Source organism: Coccinella septempunctata, chromosome 2, assembly GCF_907165205.1.
Source record: "Coccinella septempunctata chromosome 2, icCocSept1.1, whole genome shotgun sequence".
In the NCBI taxonomy this organism is placed as follows: domain Eukaryota; kingdom Metazoa; phylum Arthropoda; class Insecta; order Coleoptera; family Coccinellidae; genus Coccinella; species Coccinella septempunctata.
Window position 1 is genome coordinate 47,893,727 of NC_058190.1, and position 24,612 is coordinate 47,918,338.

The 24,612-nt window shown below is 35.5% G+C and overlaps 1 protein-coding gene across 1 annotated transcript in view; it reads left to right on the top strand.

The window, feature by feature from the left end:
- Positions 1-1,131: 1,131 nt before the first annotated feature.
- LOC123308630 overlaps positions 1,132-24,612 on the top strand; it is a 188,932-nt gene continuing 165,451 nt past the window's right edge. Inside the window, exon 1 of the mRNA XM_044891378.1 lies at positions 1,132-1,407. Within this exon, the coding sequence (XP_044747313.1) occupies positions 1,365-1,407 (43 nt within the window). The 5' untranslated portion in view covers positions 1,132-1,364. The remainder of the gene's footprint in view (positions 1,408-24,612) is intronic.

Below are 24,612 nucleotides of genomic sequence, written 5' to 3' on the forward strand. Positions count from 1 at the left end.
GAGGAGTTGTTCCTATAAATTTTTTTCGAAATCGACTTCCTTTCCAAGATACAGCCTTTGGAAGGCGATGACGAGTTGGCAGTTTTTAATTTTTTTAACGGGTTGTAAAAACACTGAGTCATAAAACTATACATACTATGAAGCACTAAGTGGATGATACTCACACAATTTTTTAAAATCTCATAACTTCATTATTAGGGGTTGAAAATATCAACCCCTTATGATTTTCCTTCAAAAATTGTTTTCGTGGGATAGATTTTCGAGAAATTTAATTCTCTTATGGTTTCCCATTCGATTCCGGAGAAAAAAAGTCTCTTGCAAAATTTCGATACAGTCGATACTTTTCTCGGAATAAATAAAAACTTATGAGTAGTTCTCTACGATCAGTTTTTCCATTTCATTCCATAGAATGAAATATCCTAAGCTCATAGGTATCATAAGGAGATGTTATTTTCAACCCCTAATAATAAAATTATGAGATCTAAAAAAATTGTGTGAGTAACATCTACTTAGAGCTTCATGTTATGTATAGTTTTATGACTCAAATTAAAAACTGTCAACTCGTCATCGCCTTCCATAGGCTGTATCTTGGAAGGGAGGTCGATTTAAAAAAAAATATCATCTCCCTAAGACCTTCGCATTTGTTTACAGGCACCTGTATACATACCTAATCTCTTTATTCTTTATTCTGACAGATTCTAAAGCTTCATTAATCGGAAATAACGCACCGAAAGTAAGAAGAGAAAAGGTGAAGGAACGAGTAGACATGTTCTTTATAAACTGATTCTGATATATTCATATAAAAATCTAATCCACAAATATGGATCGAAAAATGATTAGTTCTTCGATACGTAATATTATTTCTCCAAACGTTAACTTAAAATTTCTGGGGGAAGTTTTTGTGGGTTTCGATTACGACGTTATTATTGGAGATAAAATGAATGAATTTAAAATTCACATAGTATACCTATCCTATGTCAAGGTAGATAGGAGTGCATAGGTATCCATAGGCCATAACCTAACACAATGCATCCCCCGAAGAGCAAGGAGCGTTTGGCGCGCAGGCGAGCGCCTCTACGGTGGAAATAAAGCGATGATAACTCCCGCCTCACAGTTTTACGCGAAGTTTTCCCCTAACCAGAAAGATTGCCGGGGACCAGCGAATGAACTTGCGTGAACGCGTTTTCTCTTAAAACGACACCTCTCAGAACCCCAGATCAAGTAGTTTTCAGGAAATGGACCATGAACTGGTGCAATGAAATAATGGGGAATGACATAATGTTTTCGAAGTGTTGCCCGAAAATTTTCGAAATGAGTGTTTGAACGGAATTTGAGTGCCTCGAGTGTTAGCGCTGCCTTGGAAAATGAGCTGGAGGAACTACCTCGTCTTGATATTTTTGTTGGAAGGTAAACTCGGAAACCCCAATTTGAACCTCATTATTTCAGAGAAATTTGGCGAAAATGTGTTTTAAATTAAATTTTCACCATCGAGCAACAATTCCACAAAAAAGTTCATATACTCAAAACGGAGATTTTGCCATTGAAGGCTCTTACTATAAAAGGATCATCTATTACTGTGGGGTAAAACTTCCAGTATGTTTTTGGAATTTAGCAGTAATATTAGCAATAAAAAAACCTATACACAAGGTATCAAGTGATGGTTTAAAATCCAGAGTATTTTTGTATTTTTCGATAAGTCTCAAATTGCTGTTATTACTCTGATTTGATAAAATTAATCTGAATCATAAAAGATCAAGATTACTTTTCGCCCATAAAAATTACGAAATTTATACTCAGTTCACTTGAAGAGTTATGGGAAGTTTCTACAGATAGATATTGCATTCAATAAAATCTTTTGCGGAAGTTCAGCGAGAGTTCAGTTGAACCTTCTTTCCATTTCTTATGTACTCACTGTGTATTTTGTGGATCCTTTAAGTTTTATTTCAAAAGTGCATAAGCAAGAATTTGACCATGTATCGATTACAACCATAACCGAAACCTTCGCCATTTTGCAACAATCGATAGGTGCATTACTTATCACAAAAAATCGTTTAGGGTGGTAGAACAATGATTCAATTCAAACTTGCTATACATTCTGCTTGCCAATCTAAACATTAACATGCGACGTTGAGGAGACATAAATAATCCTTCTTTCAAAACTGCTTACTGTGCTAAATCAAATACTGCCTGTGAATGGCACACCGCTACTATTTGAAGTACTGAACACTATAATTTCGCACTAGGATTGAATGATTATTTATTTTCTTGTTCGTATGCCACGAATTTTCGGTCTAGAAATCATATACTTTTCGTGAACTAGTCTTTCATGAAAGGTTGAGTTGGCATTCGATATTCCCACATCAGTCAGGACTATAAATACCGATACTCATTGTTAGCACGCCATCGCAATTATTCGTTTGCTAACTAATCATATTCAACATGAAAGAAAAGTCTGGACTTGTTTCACATATAATGCGAAAATAAAGGAGAGAAAACTCCCAGATCTGAAGAATGGAAGTATTCTCCATTCGATGGAGAACTTGCTCACTTCAGAAATTTGCTAGATTTCTTAAACACTCTTTTGGATAAATTTTTTGAGAAATGAAAATTTCTTGGAGAGTAGATTTTCAATGAAATGAGGAGGAACTTGGTCCATTGGAAAGCGGTGAAGATCTGCATAAAAATGGAGGAATAAACCTGAGAACTTCGACTTTTTTAAGTTGATGAAGAAGATTATTCGATTTACTTCAGATGTCATTTCAAGGGTGCCATGAAAAGAAACTTATCAGAATGTCAACGCACTTCCAGAGGCTTTGTTTTGCCCCGACAATTATAATTTCCTGAACTTCAAGAAAAATCTAATCGGAAAACCTTTGCAGTCAGATGCAGAAATGATCGCAACCGGAGATTAGATTTCAGACCTTTTTAAAAAGCCCTTGTATTATAGTTTTACACTCATAATACGAAAAATTGGGAAAATATTGTCTACGAGAACTATATTCAACGAAATATCCATATGTGCAAATTTTAGATACAATAAATTTTCATGATTCAATTAGTTTCCAAGTGGTGGCAGTTTGATTGTTGTATTAGGTTCCACAAAATATGCAGATCTCACTTGGTTTATCTGATTTTTTCTATAATTTTGAAGGGCCAGAAATGTTTGGTACAAAAAAAACTCAACACCTTCCTTAACCTCAAAAGTTGCTATATAAGATGAAAATTGTCGCGATTTAGAGCGTTTTTTCTACAGAATAATAAATATCAAAGGTACGTTTTTTGTTTTTTACTCACTATGTATATCGATGTCTTAAAGGAAAAACTCTTCAGAAGAAAAACGAGTAATGGCATCGCATTTTAAGTTCTCTTTCTTTTGCAACATATTCTTCAAGTTGGAACTGACGCTTTCGCCATTTTGCATCCATTGGAATTCCCATTCTAAAATATCCCTAGATATCACTAGACTCACGAAGTTTTGCTCTCTCAATCTGTCCGCACATGGTTCAACTCAATTTACAACGAAATCAAGTTGATCAATCCTGTTGATGCGATTGTGGGACCAAATTCAAATGCTGTCGACAACGTATATCCGAAACAATACACGTTTCCACGAGGGCAACAAGAGATTGAACTCCGAAAATGAACTTTTCGACTCGCTGACTGTGATATTATGTAGATCCGCAAGAACAATAGCTGCGGAAGTTCCGAAATTAGGAAGGACGCTTATTCTCGAATTTTTTTGCCGGCTCGTCTAATATTATGCAGGTCTCCTCCACAAATCCGTGAAACAGGCATTCTATCTCCTCTCGTTTTTAAGTGGAAAGAAAGGTTACGAAAAACGGAGCTTTTTTCGACAGTTATATGGGTTTTTATCAACTTCAAAAGAAATTGGCGAGCTCTCTTTTAAACTTATTTTTCCATCCAATAAGATTTTATTGTGTATATAGGATGGGTCATTCGAAGCTATTCATAAAAAAAGATTTTTTCTTATAGTTCTCGAGATGCTTTCAGTGAACATTGAATTTGGCACACTCTGTACTTCCTCATACCTATTTCAATATTCAATTTTCCAGTAATTGATTTTTTCCTTTTCTCTCATGCCAAACATTCATTTTTTCCATACTCGGAAACCTAGAGAGCTGAAATTTTCGGTATAAATTGCCAGTATCCTGTGTATCATTTACGTGTAATAATCTTTGTTCTTTATCATACAGGGGCGTTCAAATTCCGAGGCACTACTGGGACAAACAAAAAAAGAGTGCATTTTTTCAGATGAGATGCTCGGTATATCATAAAATATACAGATGAACTATAGTAAAATGTGAAAGACATGAAGACAAGAACAAGAATTATAATGGGGTACAGTTCAAGCAAGTTTTTGCCTCCAGAAGACGTTTCTGTCTGAATAACTAATGGATGTAGCTCCTCATCATAAAACATCCCATCATACATGTTTGAGACTCTCTGAATAATATATGTATTTGGGGTCATTGGAGATACTTCGTTTCTAGTGAAAGTTAAGAAGAATTGGTAGTAATGAAATTGTTCGTAATCAAAGTACTATTACTGCTACCATATTTTCACTCATTTTCACGTCGATTAGAGTGTGAATTGTGAATAATTTTCATGATGTTAGAAGCCATAAATCGAAAAGCAACTATGAATGAAATAGGCAAAGAAGATCGACGAAAATATGTTGAGACCTTTTTGATACCCGGCCATGAATTCTTCCTGAAATTCTGAGCATCTCCAGATATTCCAGAATTCGATATAGCAACGGAAAGGATAAAGGACATGACATTAGCGATGGCGTAAGCCGTTTTCGGCCGCTTTCATTATTCATCCACAACGGGGCTGTAGTCTGTAGTCCTGTCATCGGATTTTCACACACCTCATAATAAATTTTGCATGTTACGTTTGTACCAGATGGCGTAAGTTGTTACCGCGACTAATGAAATTTGGGCCGTTCTGGCCCCTTCCTATCTACCGGGACTCTGGGTTGTACCAGCTTTTCGTATTGATATAAAAAGTTATAACGTATTCAAGTGCCACGAGGGACGCAGCTTTTTCAGCACTGATGATAACGATGATGGAATTAATACAGAAGCTGTTCAAGCGATTTCCCATCCAATAATATCATATACAACTTCATATAATGATAATATTATTCGACACTTGGTTTCATTTTTTGAAATTACGAAAGGAAGATAAATATCTTCGACATAAAAAGCTGTCGAAGAGTCATTGCTCGGGCTGTAGTGGGAGCTGGTAGGTGTGGAAGGGCTCTTTGTGTTCCTTGGGGTGTGTAGTTTTGGGACACCATCTTAGCGATATCGTTTTTGAAAGCACAAAATTATATTTGATGCAAAACTGTTTTTGTCCAATTTTTACCAATTTTTAAGACCTTCGAAACTCGTCCTTCCTTTACATAACATTGAAATAAGCTTGCAATCACTTAAAATTTGAAAAGAAACGAATTTAATAACAGAAAAACCTATAAATCTAATTATAAAGTTTTCACATTATACGAAATTATAAACCGAAAATACATCAACAAAAAAACAAATCAGAAAACTCGATCGTGGAGATCTGTCGCGCTTTATTTGCATCCGAAAGGTCCGGAATATTTCATTTTCCCGAATGCAATAACAAATAACTTCTTCGGTCGTATTTCACATAAATGGAACGAAAATTCTTCGTTCGGATTGGAATTGAAATATTATGCCGTTTTCGCGCAGTGGGAATGAACGTGTAATATTTAATAAATGGTTCGAACGTAAGCAGAATTATTCAACCATTACTTTCTAGCCGGGGGTTACGTGAATTTCGCGTAGGAACAGAGGGAGCTCGTCAAGACTGATTTTCGTTTATGATTCCTGGGAATTCCCTCATGAAAACTCGGAAAAAGCTAAGATTGCCCTTTGAATATTTCCATGTAGGTACTGAGAATGCCAACTTCTTTTTAAGTGGTACTTAGTTCTGTAGTTGGGGAAACCAAGAGACAAATTCTGGATTAATCGAGCGTGTCAGATTAATATAAGGAGAGATACCTTCGGCTCTGTAGAATAGAACAATAGAAATTGGGCATAAAGGTCACAAAATTCAGTTTTTTTGATTTATCTCCACTCGTGGGCTTCAAATTGTTTTCGCATTCATTATAGAAGTTGTAGAGCATAAAATCTTCTACGAATTTTGTACGAAGCAATTTTTTCTACTTTTGAACGTTTTTGAGATATATGGCGATGAATGTACATTAGACTGGGCATCTACATTGAACTTGGCCTTTCGCATGTGTGTCTAAGCTCCTCGCACTTTATCACCCTCTAGCTCGAATTTTATTATCTACAACTTTCATAATGACTATAGAAACTATTAGAGGTACAGGGTGGGCAAAATTCGTTATCTAATGAGGGAATCTCGAGAACTATAAGAGCTAGAAGAAAACGGACGACACATTTCCGAGCTCTCTGTCAGAGAAACAAAGAATGGTGAATACCGTAGCCTCCTACGATTCTTTGTTTTTGAGTTATTAGCAAAAAAATGAGAATTTTACGTTCTCATAACTGTTTTTGTCTTTGAAGTTACAGATCTGAGACTTAAACTTTCTACAAACACCTTTTTACGTAGAATCCACTGACGAGCTCAAAAATTTTTTTCATTTCGAATGATTTGGCGAACTTTCGTTTCTTTAAATGCAAACTTTTATTGAATTTCTTATTTTTTAATTAGGAAAAAATCTTTTGTTGGTAGATTTTGCGTATAATAGTGCCTAAGAAGGTTCGAGTTTCAAATTTGTAACTTCAAAGACAAAAAAGTTATGAGAACTTTTCGAAATCGTCAAATTCTCATTTTTGCTAATATCTCAGAAACGAAAGATCGTAGGAGGCTACGGTTTTCTTTGTTTCTCTGAAAAAAAGCTGTGTCATCCAAGTTCTTCTAGCTCTTATAGTTATCGAGATTCCCTCAGTAGACAACGAATTTTGCCCACCCTGTACATGAAGGGAGATATTTTGAAAACAAACTTTTTATCATCTTAAAACCTTCAGATTAAGAAAACTTCCCTGATTTTTGTCAGGGCTTATTAATCATGTAATATTTATTTTCGAAAGAATATGAAATTTGCTTCCTTTCAAGTAGCAAAAAGTTTTTACTATCGAGCCATTTTCGAATAGCTCACCACTTTAATGATCCAATTAAAAGCAAGTTAACAAATTCCTCCTGGCGTTCATTATGTTCAACATCATGATGCCACAAGTATTTGCAGAAATATTAATATACGTGTGATGTGATATTGCATAGTCAAATGTGATTTGAATGGTTGGGTATATGCGACGCAGGAATGACAACATTGTGAATTCCACATCATTGTATGTTGGACAAAATTCAGGCAGTAATTTGCTGGTTCACACAATACTCCTGTGAAGGGTTGTCTGGATTTCCTTCGATTATGATTAATTCAGTTAATTTAGACAGGGTGATCCAATGTGTGTAAGCATTGGAATACCGACAAGATTTGAATAATTTCCATGCATCCTTGAAAAAGTTTCGTAGGAAATAGAAATTATTGAAGTGAATCCCAATATTTTATTAACCTTTTGTCTCTTTCAATTTCAATAAACATGGGAAATAATTCATGATTTATTTCCTCAAAGAAACTCTCGAAACATAACTGAATGAAGCTTTGCTATTGCAATTAATTGCCTAGCAAGGGAGTGGCTCAACTTTCCCATTTACAAGAGTAAAATCGAGGTTTATACAACAGCAGTTCGTGGTTTTTTGTTGACGTTGAAACCTCCAGTGGCGGCTTGTCCTATGAGGCAGGTGAGGCAGTGCCTCACCAAATAAATGCTGGAGATTACACGTAAATCGAATATTTTATTAATCCATTTCATCATCTTTTCAGTTCAATTTTCGAATTTTCCCATCATACCGTACGGCACTCTGTTTTCAATAATAATCCTGCTCAATCTTACGATTCTTCTATATTCATCCCACTTCCTCTTTCAGAAGTAAGAGGTTTGAGGCATGCCTACGCGCTTCCTTGTCTAGCGCGTGATCTACATCGATGCGACGCGAATATATCCACACGCCTTTGAAAGCGGCTTCTGCTTCTAATGATCATTTTGAGGCATGCCTCGGCTCTCGTACATGTCTTCGGCAAACTGCAATTATTCTGCACTGTTCGGGAAGCGGGAGATAGCGCTTGGATCTACCAAGAATACGTGAAGTTTAAAAGAATTATCAGGCAAAGAATTATTTTCCTATGTGTAGATATGTATACAGGGTGTTTCCAAAGTTGAGGCTTTTTTTTTTCAACGGTATAGAAGTGGTTAAAATGAAGCGTTTCACCAAGAATAAAATATCCGAAACTTTCAAAATGAAAAAGTTGAAAAAAAAATTTGAAAATTATTACTGAAATAGATCCTAATACACCTTAGACCGTTTGTTAGGTGAATTATCGCAAAGCAGTGAGAAAATACTTATCTCCTGATTCGACCATGTGTTTTCGTTTAGGATGTTGGCTCGTTCGATATTTACGTGGTAATGAAAATGGAAACTTAGGATTGTCGAATTGTTCTCATTATTTTTTAGTAACTTCAGTCCGTTTGCAACAGCCGAGAATTCTTTAGAGAATTTACTCGAGAAGTCATACGCCGTGAATTCTTTACCGTTACATACGAACTTTCGGTAGAATTCACTGTTCAGTTGCATACAAAATAATCTCTGCTCTTTTCATACCAAAATTTGGTAGTGAATTCTCCAGAGAATACTCAAAATCTCACCAATAAAATTGGTTTAAATTATTCACGAATTTTTCCACAATGGGCATCACAACCTATTCGTTCGAACATTCCAACAATCGTCCTGAAAATGAGATGAAATGGGGAAATATCATAGCACTTTTTCAACATAACTACCATAGCACTTTCAAGAAACTGCCTCGATTTTCTATTTTTTTTTTCATCCTGAATTGAACGACATACCAATTATGATTATCTCAAAAGTGACCTGATGCATCTAATCCAATGAACTTGGTACTGAACCATTCATTGTCCAGCCATATGTTTATATGTTGTGTTTCGTTTTATCCTCCACAGTCCCGTACTTGAAATTTAATGAAATTTCGTCGAACTTCGTGGAGTTGTATCTCAGCCATCTTGGATATTTTATGTAGACATTTTTTGGTGAAACGACTTATTTGATGAGTTCAAAAAAAAAGCCTTACCTTTGAAAACACCCTGTATACAGTAGTGTTCGCTTACAACGGCTCCCTTTTCAGCGAACTTTCGCATATAACGAACCAATTTTTAGAGAATAAAAATAATAGTTAATTCCTGATAGCTATTTACATTTATCCTTTATTGCGAACTTTGCTTTTAGCAAACCGTTTTTGGCGATCCCTTGAGGTTCGTGTTTTTTTCTGATATGCCTCACCATCTCATAGTGTCACTGGCCGCCACTGGAAACCTCAACATTATCGTTTGATTTTCGGGGCACACGTTATAATAAGGTTACTTCCCCTTCATCATTTCGTTTCAGAACAAATTTGTACGAAGATCTCTTCATAATGAAGTCAGCCGTCTTGTTCCGGATTAAATATTCATCCAAGTTTTCAGTTTGAACAATCCTTCGAGAAATCTTGAATTTCAGCAAGGGTTCGCTCTTTGATTTTGAATTAGGATTACGTGAAAAATTCATTGTTTGGGAGGTGTTAATTTTTAACGAGAGAAAACCGGAAACAGCGGCATCCCAGCCTCTGGATTATTCACTTCATTAATTCTAACAGAGCCCGGAAAAATATTGACTTCGGAAATTAATAAATATTGAATTATACGGCATGGGAAAAAAAGGAATTTTGGAGCCAGGAGATTTAAATCAACTATTTGAGGAGTGTTAAAATGAAGCAAAATCCATATATTAGACCATTTTCACCTGATCAGGACTCTTCAGGTGTCTCGATCTGTTCTAAATTTATTTCCAGCCCAGCTTATCCCTCGGGAATGACCTCACATATTAATCCAGCCTGAATTTGTAGCAAGCTTCGCTCTTCAACTGATCTATCTCACGCTTATGTATTTTAGAACTCACGTAGCATACCATAGCATTTATCAAGAACTAACCCTGTTTCATGTGAGTGTGTGAATAATTGATACAACGAGCGGAATGTATGTCGGGAATTTATAGATAATGAACAGACTTTAATTTCATCAATTATTTAAGTACCTGCAGATTAAGGTTCCCCTTTGATGTGAGGCGAAAGTTAAACTGGCGCAGTATATCCGGGCAAGTTTGAACGTGGAGAAAGTGTTCCTGAGAGAAACGTGGAAAAGTCTCGACGGATTGGTTCGAACACATAATTTTTCATTAGGGCTGACGCTTTTTTATCTCGTGAAATGAATAGCCGAATTAAAAGCTAGATGAGTTTATTACAGATAGCGAAGTTTAAGTAGAGTTCAAATGATTGCATCATTTTTTCTGGTTGCATTTGGTTGTTCAGTCCAAAAAACCCTGCAATTTTGAAGGCTGTAGATATTTGGTGACTAAATCGCTTCTCAGACAGATAATTTTATGGTTGTGTGAATTGCTCATATTTCAGTCTTCCCCTCGAATTCTATTATGTGAAAAACTAATGTTTGCAGTCATAATCGAACTGTTCTTATTTCTCCTTTTGTAATTCAGTTCCTAGCACGTTCTAATTCCAAATCATTCCCTTATCTTCCATCTCTACCCGCAATGGCTGAAAATACATCTGCAAACACAACAGACTTAATTCTGTACTTTAAATGAACGGGAAATTCGGTTTGTATTGCTCTTTCTGCACCTTAAATTGTAACACTGCAACTTCGTATCGTGTGTGTTGATTCGGAAATAGTACAGGAAGTTTGGTAGCGCAGCTGCATCAGAATTTTGCTACTTCCATTCTTATAATTAGGATAATTAATAAATGGGGTGTGCAAATAATCCCCGTCCATTTGTAGCAATGCTTATTGTGCTTCGAGCTGAGGAATTTCTTGGTTGCTTTCTTCGGAGGAGGTTGGAATTGAATTCACTGACCGAAGTAGATAGTATGATGGGGAATATTTCTAGTATCTAAAACACCACTCACAAATGATTAAATGTTGAAGGCTTAAGGATACTCGCTTGCTTCGGTCGTTACTTGATAAATTTTATTTTCAAAATAATTAATACACTGCTGAGAAAATGAAGTGGATAATTTAATTTGTTCTGGCAAAATTATGTTGAAAAAGTGACTTGTCATTGGACAGCTCAAGGAAGACTTAATAATTCATTTTCACTCCGCAAACCTCAAAACGTAAACTGTAGAAATTTCGTATGAGTTTACAAACTTTTTTTCGTGCTCGACACTGAAAGGCAGTAAGTGAAGTTAAAAGCACAGATGAACAAAATTGAAAAAAAGACGAGAGCAACTAATCGAATAACCAAAACATAGGTACTCGACGAAAACCCCGAAACAATAAAGAAGATTCAAGCAATCCGAAATTTACAATGAAATTTATTCAAGTTTGGGAGAAAGCTCATCCGTTTTGATATAATTAGGTAGATAAATTATTTCAACATTCCCAGTAGAGTATCTGGGGTATATTATAAGCTTACTCCATTTCTCCCTATAAAAGTTGGAAAGGGAGAACAGAAGTTGAATTTGGAGGTTTGGAATGGATCCCGTAATTTTGTAGATAATCCCTGAAAAGGGTAATTTGAAGGTTCGGAGTTGAAAGAGGAAGAGAGAAGAGGTTATTAGAACGAGCCATTACATTTTTTTCATGGGCCTTCGAGATGCTGGTTGAATTTAATGGGCGGTTGATTTGAATTTGAAATTAGTGGGTAATTGGTATGAATATGGCGAGAATCAGCCCTTTCTATGGGCAATTTTTTATCGTATTATTTTGAAATGATTTGAAGGAAATACATACCGTGGAATTATGAGAAGTTATTCTATATTCTTAGCATGGATCGACCTCTAAAATAGAAATTGGGAAAACATTCAAGGTTTTCCTGAATTGGGGGTCAGAATGAAAGGGATATATGCTGGTTGATTTTGGGAAAATGTATTTCTATTTTAGAGGATAAATCAGCATACAACCAGTGTGTTGGCGAATTTTTTTCCTCTATGTTTATGGGGACGGCCGCATAGAAATAAATAACACCAGTAACCAGTAGGGCTGTTTCACACTACATATGGAATTCATTGCCTTATGTTGGGACGATTTGCAGTTGTTTTGTCACCTACTTCTCACCAAGACTGCTTCTTGAAGAGATGACCAAATATATTCGACGATCACACAAAAATCTTTTTATCTTGAAAACAATAGCCTTACCCATACTATTCGTCTGAAAAAATTTGAGGTTTCATGGCCAATATTTAATTTCTATAATTTTTCTTCGGTTTAGACAATTTATCAATTGAGCTCATGTAAATTCTAGGAACTTTGTTGATAATAATTGAAGAAATTGAATATTTTCAAGTAATACCTAAGTGGAAATACGTAGATAAACTTTACTTATTTGTACGGTTTGGGGCACACCATTTCCCAGGAGAATTTCTTCACGTTGAAGAAAAAACTCGTTAACTAACTCCTAATTATTCTGATTTTGAATAATGGAAGGGAACAAGAGGGAGATAAACAAGTAGAAGGTGGCAAGAAACGATGGGCAGATAATTCAACAAAGGGTCATTCGCAAACTATTCTAGACTCCAGTCATTTATCATTGAAAACTGCAATTAAATACTTATTTCTCAAGTACGAAGAAAATTAACTCCGATCTTTTGTTTGAGTTTCATTCGAACCCCAGCTTGTTACTTAAGATCTCGGTTATTTAGTGGATTTAAATTAATTTCCGTAACATCAATCGGAACTGGAATTGGTGAAAAAAAAATGATATGTTGATACTAACTGCGAGATAAAGAAACAAGTATTTTTTTTTATTACTTCGGAGATTTTTCGAGATTCAATGATGATTAGAAACTTAATCGTAGATATTATTTTTTTGGTAGTGGTTGTTTTTGAAACCGATGGGTGAAATTTCCATCCAGATTTTCTCGTTGAGAAATATTTCTTTCCGCGATGGAAAACATAAATGATGATTTGATGCAAAATGAACGCAACATCTCTAATAGCATCTGGAGATTCTTTTCATTCGGAAACTCTGTTCATGTGAAACAACAGGTTGCAGAGGCAATCCATTCCGAGAGCGAAGAAGTGCTACACGTTCAAAGAAAGCCTGTCTTATTTGGACACGATGATGTTCCCTACTCTGCATATTTTACAGTTTCCAAATCCACTACGTTAATAAAATTTTTATCTCTCTGGCATCTTGCAATTTTGGCGTCAGGGAAACGTGATCTTCGTGCTATAGACCGCATGCATGTATATTTTACCGGCTAGGCTCGCATTTAACCCTCGTCGAGAAAGACGTTGTGCGGAATAGCTAAATATGAAGCGGAAATATGCCCAGTCGATGCAGCTGCACTTAGTTGGCAATTTCATTTGCATTTTACGATATTGTGGGGATAAATATTCCTAATGGGGAAACTTATATATTTATGAGTTTACATAAATGATTGTGGAGATATCCTTAGGGAACTACTGGACGGTCTCTAATATAGTCAGCATGGACGTAGACAGGTAGGGGCCAAGGTGGGTGGGAGTCTCTTCCTGGAATTCTCGGTGTCCCTCCACCTCAGGTACTGAAATCGACATAATTTTCTAGCAGGGGTCTTCCAACCCCTCTCCAGAAAAATCTTGGCTACGCCAATGCTAGCAAGCACGAAATTCGATATTATGATTACCAATTTTCATAGAAATTATTGGAAAATTTTCAGAACTGACTAGTTATCTCGATTTAGCTTTTTCCATAGAAAAATATTAATTTTTTTCAGTAGCTACACTGGACCCCAAATTTGTCTGTATTCAGTCTTGAATAACTTTCGAGTTTCTAGATCAATTTGGGTAATTTTTGGTCAGGTTGCTGATGCTTTCATGTGCATCATGTTCTGCCATTGAATGAGAATGAATAATGGATACATTGATAAGAGTGAACCACAAAAATTACAATTCACGCTCAACTTCTGAATATCTTGCAGAAAAATTCAAAAACTGAATGATATTTTGTCTTCCGGTTTACTATATAGGGTGAGAGTTTGACTCTTACAAATATAATAGGTCAAAAGAAACACTTTTTTCCTATATCATTTTTTCCGATTCGGCTATGATAAAAAAATATAACCATTTTAAGTTTTCATGATGAGCTGTGCCACCCCTGGAAAAACAGAATTACCTTCAGAATAACTAGCTAAATCTATGACACTACACATCTGTGTGCCTTTCAAACAGAGTTGTTGTTCAGTTCTTGGTTAACAATTGTATTCAGCCAAAGTACCCAATCTTTCAAATTTCACAGATACTTTTTAAATTTTTTATCATGAAAATACCCAAAAACGGCGCATTATACGAGAAAATGTGGAGAATACTTTTATTTTACAAAACATTCAAATATTAATTAGGTAGCGTCCAACACAGTTTCAAGAGTTAGGTTCTTTAAATTTTTTGTATTATTATGGTATGTAATGGTTATAATGTTAAAACTGGAAGACGTGGGTGATATCTAGTGTTTGAAAAAAATTCATCCAATAAATGAAAAACCATATTCCGAAATTCATTTAGGTAAAACCGTTTGTGGGATGAAACTAAAAATATTTTTTTTATGACTTTTCAATAGCCTGTATCTTTTAAACCGAGCGCATTCGGAAAAAAATTGTGTTTCTTTTGACTGCAAGAATCTACTCTCAAAATATTTGTACGAGTCAAAGATTCACCCTGTATACAGGGTGTCCCAAAACTAGTGAATCAAACGTCACACCACGATAGAGTAGACCAAATAAGTATTATCGAATGACACCAACATTAGTTCAACGAAAATGTACCGTTTCCAAAATAATCAGAATTTTATTGAAATACCTACCTAAAGTTGCCGATTTTCTTAATCACAGGGCCAGTTTGTGAAAAAGGATATCGATTTTGAATTACATTGAACTAAGATTATTGTTTTATCTCCCCTAATTGAAATTATTTTAAGTAGTTGATCGATAACCTAAGTAAATGTAAATTAAAACAATTGTTTTTTCTACGTGATTTTTATTACTCAGAATGAATCCTCTCTATAGGGGTGATAATATGGGAGAAAAACGCTATTCTTAATCACAAATTGGCCTTGTGATTGAAAAAATAGTTCGAAAATCGGCAACTTTAGATTAGATTTTTTTCAGAATCGGTACATTTTCGCTCAACTAATGTTGGTGTCATTCGATAGTATTTGATCCACTCTATCGTTTGATTCACTAGTTTTGGGACACCCTGTATAATTATTTTCATTTTTTTGCTGAATGTTCAGTGCTTCTAGTAATATGTCAATTCTCTTTCCTGTGTTATGATGACGCATCAGGAACTGTCAGGGTTTCTTGCCTATCTCGATTTCAGTCGTTGATTTTCCGCGTTAATGAGACCATTACTAGAGGATCAGCTTTCTCGGGATAGTTCGAATCTCACCGGCATCCCGGGGGATATCATCATTATTTCGGAAAAGTTTCTTCCGCAATCTCAACGTCATTCAGCGGAGAGTTTCCCCAAGAATACCTCCAATCTGATGTTCCAAATAAACTTTGTCCCCGAGCCGATAAATTTTGACCCATCGCTACTTCGACATGAATAAAAGATCCGTTTTCAGCGTTATTTGAACGGCGGTTTCACACGGATTTTCAGCCCCACCTGTCGCGAAGCCCCGAATTTATCACCCCGATAGGACACTCGGAACGGCACCGTGAATTTCAAATTCGGGCATCTCATAATTTTGTCAGTTCGGATCTGGAAAATCGTTAACCTATATGTCGTGCCTCGCTGGAGATTCGTGAGAGAATGGGAAATGTGTGTTACTGGGTTTTTGGCCTACAAAAAACTATCCACGAATCGTTCGTAAGGATTGTGGATTAAGAAAGGATAATATAATCTGGAAAGGTTAAACACCTAATGTGAAATCTGCCCCTTCCCCCTCGAAGAATCATAGTGTTGAAGATATCAAGAGATTTTTTAATCGCTTGGCAGCCATAAATTTGAATATACAGGGTGATATTCGAGTGAAATTTCGAAGTTCAATGAATCTCGAACTAATCAACAAAACGAGACTCTAAATTTAATTGGCTTCGTTGATTTTTCATTCTATTTTGTGTAAATGCTTTAATTTTTCATTCCTTCAACAATCCCGTTGAATGTGAGATGAAGTCATTTCGAACAATTCCCAAAATAAACAAACATAAAAAAGGAATTATTATGATTATCATGGTAGTTGCATAATGGTGAATGCGCCAGTCATCTCACACTAATTTTCCCTTCTACAGTTGAAATGATTCATATAAAATATCGAAAGCCATTAATCGATTTTTATTCCTTACCTGCTTGAATTTAGAAGGGTTGAATCAATAAAATAATTTTGATTTTTCGGATTTTTAGGATGATGACTCTTCATCACTTTACATAATTCACATTTCGAGATAGGTAAATGGATTTCAAAACCGGAATAAAACGCTCTCTGTTGAATGAAAATATTACAAGTTTTTCGAATTTCTTTCTCATTTTTTCAATTTGCTACTGAATGACCACTGGTATATCTATGGGGGATGATTCCCCAACATAAGGGTCCTGTAGCGTTCCTCGAACAACTGAAGAACAGAAGAATCATCACTTGGAAGACTGGACCTGATCGAAAGACCCTCCCAGTCAAAAGCAAGATTTAGCTATTATTAATTTGAGTACTGAAGGCATTTCTAACGACGAGGGTGATCCTCCACCAAAATCAGCAGAAGGTTTTTGACGCAGAGATGATATTCCACCTGCTATTGAAGGACAAGTTATGTACCTATAATAATTAATTTTTATCTTCATTCATCATCAATTTTTCGAATGAGTTTTGATGAAAGCTTTATTATTCACTTTTTTCCTCGTTTTCTGCTATGTTGCTTTGTTTCAGATACTATTTTGAAATGGAAAGAGGATAAAGAAATTTTTATATCAATGGAAAAGAAGCCCTTCAGCTTATTCTGTATACAAATTTGTCATCACTACACTACTCACGGGGAGCCAGGGTTTTTTTACTGAGGTTTTTCCCTAAACTCTTGTATCATAATCCAAATTGTATGGTACCCCGTTACACTAACCCTTGTTAAAACTCATACATATGCTATATTGTTTGATAACCAAAAATGTATTTCTTACGTTCAAAAGAATATATATATATATTATAAGTTATTCCGTGTAATTTAACCATTTTGGAAATGTGTCATCTCGATAGGTATACCGAATAATGGTGAACGGAACAAGAGCCTCTTTTACTGTCCAGGAACCATTAAATTTCATTCAGACCGAGCACTCGTATCTACGGAAATTTGAATGGAAAGTAATTATCATTGATTTTACCGTTATCGTCCAGGATGAAATACGTTCAGATTAATCTCCATGAACGTAGCACTGTCCTTTATTTGGCAGGTTTTGCCCGTTTATGTCATACATGACGTTGCGAATGCCTGCAATATGAAACATTGAATTTTTGTCGAGATCCGCTACCAACTTGACTGATGGTTGATGGTTTTGCTGTATATGGCACGTTCGGATCAGAAAACTGAATATTTTTCGTATTTTCATTCACAATACGTGGGTTTAAAGTTTCGGATAAACCAGAAACATGCATTTCATCTTCAGATATAATCAATTGAAGGTTATGAGGTGAAATAAGAGTTTGAACATTTTAATGAATTATTCCCAAAATGAACATCATTTTCGTCTGTTCTTTTATCTCTTTCTTCATCTCTACTTCCTCCTATTCGTCACTGATTGACAATTTTAAACCTTGAAATCTCAACTATGAGATATTCTCAAATGAACAGGATATTGCATCGAAATATTATCTATTTGAACATGACGCGGAATTAGAAAACACTTGAAAATCAATTTATTCTGTGGAGTTCATTGAACAAAATAATTAAAACAATGTGCCATGAAAGAATTCGTCCTCAAATAGACTATGAAATTTTGATGGTCGATATTGCGTGTCTACACTCATTTATTCGATGAAATTTCAGCAGAACGTTATAAAGATTAAATAATCATGCATTCTATAACTGAATTGCATTTCAATTAATGGTCTAATAGTTAATTTTTATTAGGGAACATGTGATTGAAGGCGGGAAGATATGGAATTCAATATGAATTTCAACCTTCAAAATTACATATTGTACTTGATATATTGAACTTGAAAACAAATTTTTTTGAACGAACGTTAGATCTGTTGGGTTAGTTCGTCAGTGGAATCTTTAGCTGAGCCATATTTGGTCCATCCCTTGGTATATAAGCAATAAAACCCTTGAAACTCCCGAAAACCCCCTTTCCTGTATAAATGCAGAAATGGAAAAATGATTGTACAAACTCAAAATGAAAACGCTCAACTAACACAATGAACACCATTCAAAATACATTTAACTGTTCATTTCTGTAAAACAATAACGCAACGTTCTATATTTCCCGTAACATTGAAAGAACACTTCTGCCTTGAATGTTGGGTGTATATTTCGGACTAAAAGTGAGCAAATAACCTACAAAAGTCATTACCGTTACATTTAGAACCTTATTTACTTTTTGCGAGCACTAGGAAGATCATATCATCTCCAGTTTCTCGTATGAGGAGGATTTGAGAACGGGAAAATAGAATTTAAGCTGTATTCTTTAATGCTATTGACTCTGATGCATTTTGCTTCGCGAATGGGGTTGAAAATGGTTTTCTGGAAAAAATTTCTTCTTGAAAATAGTTATGATGATAGGTATGCCGAAAAGGATTTCGTATTGTTGAATTATAATGGTGATTTTGGGATAGGATTTAAGTCTGTTGAGAAATATATGCAGCCAGTAAAGAATAAAGCACAAAATAAAATTTTTCGGTGTTTACTGCTTTTCAGAAAGAATAATCGAAGATGCAGATTTTTATTTTACGCTTGGTGAGAAGAGGTTCAGAGTTTTTGAATGAGAACCCGAAATTTTGTGCCAGAAATGGTTAGACACTTGCTGAGGTTGATTCAATCGTTGATTAGGTTTTGTTCCAGCCCTTTTTTCCTTAGATATATGATTTTTTCTTCCAATGTTTAGCATAAGGTTCAAATACCCATCGTTAGACGATTTTTTCCTTTCTCTAAATAACGGAAAATTAATCCTTCGATAACCAATAACTTCCCGGAATCTTTCTCCGTTACGGCGTAGCTAAAAAATCACTGATCCGAGTTCTTCATTGGCCCTTGACCTCATTCACGGCCCGAGTGTACCCCAAGGCCCTATCTACTCACTATCAGGCCGGTTGATATTGACTCCTCGTATCTCAACTAGCTGCAAAATGTCCACTTCACACATGGATGCCCCGTGGTCATCATGAATCCGGATTATCCAACAATAACACAATTGTACGGACTCTTGCAATCTCTATTATCTTCGCACGCTACACTGGATTTAATCATCCGAATATAACCCCTCTTTCTCGTGATCCAGCCTTTGACCTTTCAGGATGCCGCTGGATAAATTGGAATTTTCTCCGGGATCAGAAAAGCCTAAATTCGTTTTATTTTATCGGAGGCAGGGTCATACAGGGTGCTCGGCCGTCCACGTTCACAGAAATGGGCTAAAATAAAGGACATAGCGGCTGGGTACATGGTATATCTAATTCACATACATATCTTGAGATATATTTCAATGTCTGGTCTGAAAATATACCCTTTCTGATAAATTTACGTAACTTTCTTCAACAATTATTGATTAAACCAGTATGTGACAAGATTTCCATATTAGCTGGCAATTTATACAGTTTTGGGATTAGATTCTCTTATTCTTCAGGCAGAAAATATAGAGAAATACGATAGAAAAAACTGCATAAGTAAGGCAAATCTAAAATACTTTTCTAACTCACCAGTATAAGCCAATCTTCAAAATGTTGTAAAAGTATCAGCCTGGAGAATGAAACCCTAGAACAGGTCGAGCAGTTCAAATACTTGGGAAGCTTCATAAATACTAGGGCTAACCTAGACACGGAAATACACAACCGTATCAATTCGGCATCATGGGCATTCTGGAAGCTAAAGGTCAAAGTGTTTCAAAATCATGACCTCAATCTGATGACCAAGACAGCTGTTTACAAAGCAGTCGTCCTCCCAACGCTTCTTTACGGAAGCGAAAGCTGGACGCCCTACAGGCGACATATTAAACAGCTTGAACAAACGTAACAATGTCATCTAAGACAGATAATGCACATCAGATGGTTCCACAAAGTTTCAAATGCAGAAGTCTTGCAGCGCGCGAGTCGTACGACAATTGAGACTCAAGAGAATTGCAGATCATGCCAGATCACCCCTTCGTCTTGTAATAGATATATTAGCCCATGAGGACATTCTGACAATAGACCTTAAGGTCGCAAGGCAATGAAACATACAAACTACTTTGGCAATCAATAAAAAATAGAAGAAGGGATTAACAAACGATCTAATCGTGACTGAAGAAGAATCGATATCGATCATTCGATCTAGCGCTTGATTAGGTACTCGATCGATCTTTGTGAAACCGAGCTCAAGTCTTAGAAGTATCCACATCAAATATTATCTCAACTGTAACTCAGTGTAATGTATCAACGTTAACAGGATAACACTTGGGGTTTAACTTTTCCTGTACTCGATGCCAAAGGATCGCCATTTGAACTAACAAACCAGAACTAACCAAATCCTCAACCGAGGGGTGAACCGGTCATGAAAATGTTGTACACCACAATTCAGACAATTCACGCAATTCTTATAATAGCATATAAAACAATTCAGACAATTCAACAATTCACACAATTCAAGAAAATTCATGGCAATTCACGGCAATTCAATACAATTCATGGCAATTCAATACAATTCATGACAATTCAATACAATTCATGACAATTCAATACAATTCATGACAATTCAATACAATTCATTGTTATGTATTTTTTTTTAATATATATTTTGGGAATTTTCTTCACATCACACTATGAGAGGTCTGAGACCACTCAATAATATGTCTTATAGATATAGCCAGATATGTAGTAGTTAAGGCTAACTGAGGCTAGCTTACAGAAATTGCTTCTATCCATGGATATCCTATACTTCATTGTTTGATGTACTATTAACCTCCCCTCATCAACATAGTTATATAGTTATATAGGCTGATTCAAACAACTTTGAAATTCAACTGAATAAAATGTTGTGAAAACGACCTAATATAGGATACGAGCATTCCCTTCCATAACGACAATTGAGGTATAAAATTGTATGATCCGAAAAAATACTTTCAGGTAAATTTTTTAAAATTCTCTCAGCAAATGGCTCTAGAGTTATTCTGTGCATAAAATCTTTTTGGTCAAAATGGGCAACCCTAATATTGAATACAACAGAGCGTACCCGTTCGTAACGACAATTTTTGTAGTTTTTTCCAAATTGAGTTATGAAATTTTATGAAGCGGAGAAATACTTCTAGGTGGAATCTTTTGAATCAGTACCTTTTATCAAACGCAAATTGATCGAGTAGTTGAAAAAAATGGTTACTGTGCAAGCTATTAATTTTAAATCATACATCAACATGTCGAGTTATTTTGTGCAATTTTATGAAAGTATGTGAAGTACTACAAAATAATAACACAACTTACCAGGTTTCAGAAACATGGTGAGTTGAAATCAAGATTGTGTTCTCATGAAAGTTGTTCGTTCAATTTATATGGAATAACAAAGAGCTTACAGAATAACCATCAAGAGATTCGACACACGTGCTGAAATATCTATGTCTACTTTTTGAGTGCTGAAAACAATTATTAACATCATTAATTCATCTTCACTGATTAATCAACTGAAAATCCGTCTCCGAATTGCCCAATTCGGTGATCCTTAGTGTGTACCTACATATCTAGGAATTCATTCAACGCGAACCTTAATTATTACATTACTAAAGCTCTATTGATTACAAATGGTATAAGCGAAATATATGATTTATATATTATTTGAAACATTAGACAAATGTTTCAAATAATTTTTATTTTAGACTTGGAGAGACATCTCCAAGCGAGTCTCCAAGTCTTAGATGAACCTCCGAATGATCTTTGTCAGGTTGAGAGGGAAGAAGCTGTGAATATGTGAATATATAATTGACATTATTGCAATCGATATACCGATATAGACCGACATTTCGAATTAACATCTTCTCAGAAATTATAAAAGTGTTAAAAATGAGGTTGAAATAACCAAAATTATATGATATGCATTGAAGAAAGAACGCCCGTTCTTAACAATGATTTTAATGGGTTATTCCCAACAGAGTAATAAAACGGTTTCAACCAAAGGAATCGTTTCAGGTACCTGCTATTGAACGCAAAGAGATCGGGACCAATATTCACCAATATTGTTGGTGAATAGTCCCTGTACAGGTTAACAATGTGTTTTGATGGCTGTTCATGATGTAAAATGTTATATCGAACCAATTTACTCTATTCTCAAGAATGCACATGTCTCGAGAAAATTTGAAATTTTTAAATTTGAATCCCTCCAGGCCCCCCGTACGGGCTGACAATGAGCTTTGATGATTTTCATTGGTATAAATCAAGGTATGAATAATATCCGATTGCACCATATCTCATTCTTTTTCCAAGAGAAACTCAAATCCTAAAACGAGCATTAATATCTTTTTCAGAACTGTAAGAATTGTATACTGAACAATACAGTTATCCTTAGAGCGCGGCGTTGACAGATTGTAACTGTGGATGAAAGAAACTTGGCTTCACACCCGTAGGAAATTATTGGGTATCAATAAGAAATAATGAAAAAATTAGGTGTTGTATAATTCTTACCTGCTCAATCTTATATCACTTTAATTCAAATCACAGAATACAGAAATTAAACTCGGAGTTTGCACTATTGCGCCGGCATGCGACATATAAATGTCCATATACCTACATGTGCAAACCTCCCTTTCTGCGTCCTAATAGTTGGACAGGTTGGACACTTGTGAATTGCAAGACAGCGAATCGCCCAACAATTAGAAAATGCATTGCCATTCATAACAATTCCAGACAATTCATGAGAATTTTTGAACAATTCACGGAAATTAATAGTTCAGAACAATTCTTTATAATTTACGACGATGGGCAAGTTTCCTAAAACTCCAAAATCGAATTCAAATTATTTATGGAAACCCATTTCCATTAGTTATCCAGCACGTAAGAGATTCGCTTCAAAATTCAGATATACACCCTTCGAAACAATAAACATTCGATTGTCTAAAAGCGTGTGACGTAGAATGCCCTTACTACAGTCTAGTAATTTTTGTCAATTCGACACCAGTGAAACCGATCAAAAAAATATAGAATTCCATATCCACCGAAATATCCACATATTACAAAAAAAAATTCTGAATTCTATACCTTAGAACATATCCATGTTCTATAAGAGAGCTCTTCTGAAATCACAATTTCCGACCGAATGCAATGTGTCAAAATTCTAAAAAAATTAATTTCCATATATGTATTTGAGTTATAAAAATTCTTAGATTTTGAAATTTAGAAAAATAGTCCATTCTCCACAATTCACGACAATTCTCAACAATTCCTGACAATTCACACAATTCTTGGCAATTCACAACAATTCTTGACAATTCACCACAATTCCTGGCAATTCATGACAATTCTCAACAATTCTTGGCAATTCAATTCAATTCATGACAATTCCTGCAATTTGTACACCACAATTCACGACCGGTTCACCCCTCGTCCTCAACATTCATCAACGGATCCAATTACTATGGAAGACAAATCTCTGTCCTTTGGAGCAAACCCCGTGACAAGTAGTAGTTCGCTCAGACCATAACGAGCTGTAGAAAGTCAATTCTGTTATCGAATAATACACTTCCCAAGTCCGGTGTTTATATTGGATCGACTCCAGCAGCCCTAGGATTGTGTTTACGATTCCGAACTCGAAAATTACAAGACAAATCCCTGATAATGTCCGTTTTGCGGTATTGCAAGAAGCTTTTTATGATAAAGCGTTGGGTATTCCTCAAGGTATCGATGCGAATTATCGAATTAGTGCAATCATATAAAGCACAGGAATTAATTATTTGGAGTGCCTGTGGAATGTCGATCTCAGCTTGACTTTTAGGTTCTTTCGATTGAGTAACATCATATATCAATAACGATAAACATATAAAGTTAAGCCCTGCAGAAAACGTTTTCTCAATACATAAATTACTGCATTCATTATTGATAAAAGAGAATATCAAGAATACCCATATATCTTCAACGACCTCTGATGTCATAAAGTTTGTGAGAGTGCATTGGAAGAGGAAAATGAATTCAACAAGAGGACTTTCCTCTTAGAAATCATTAACCAACTGATTGGCTATTGAAGCTTCACGATCATCAAAACACATTTTCTGATGTCCTCAACAGGGAACTTTAAGGGTCTTGAATATTATCTATTTGAATCCAGACAACTGCCGAGACATAATA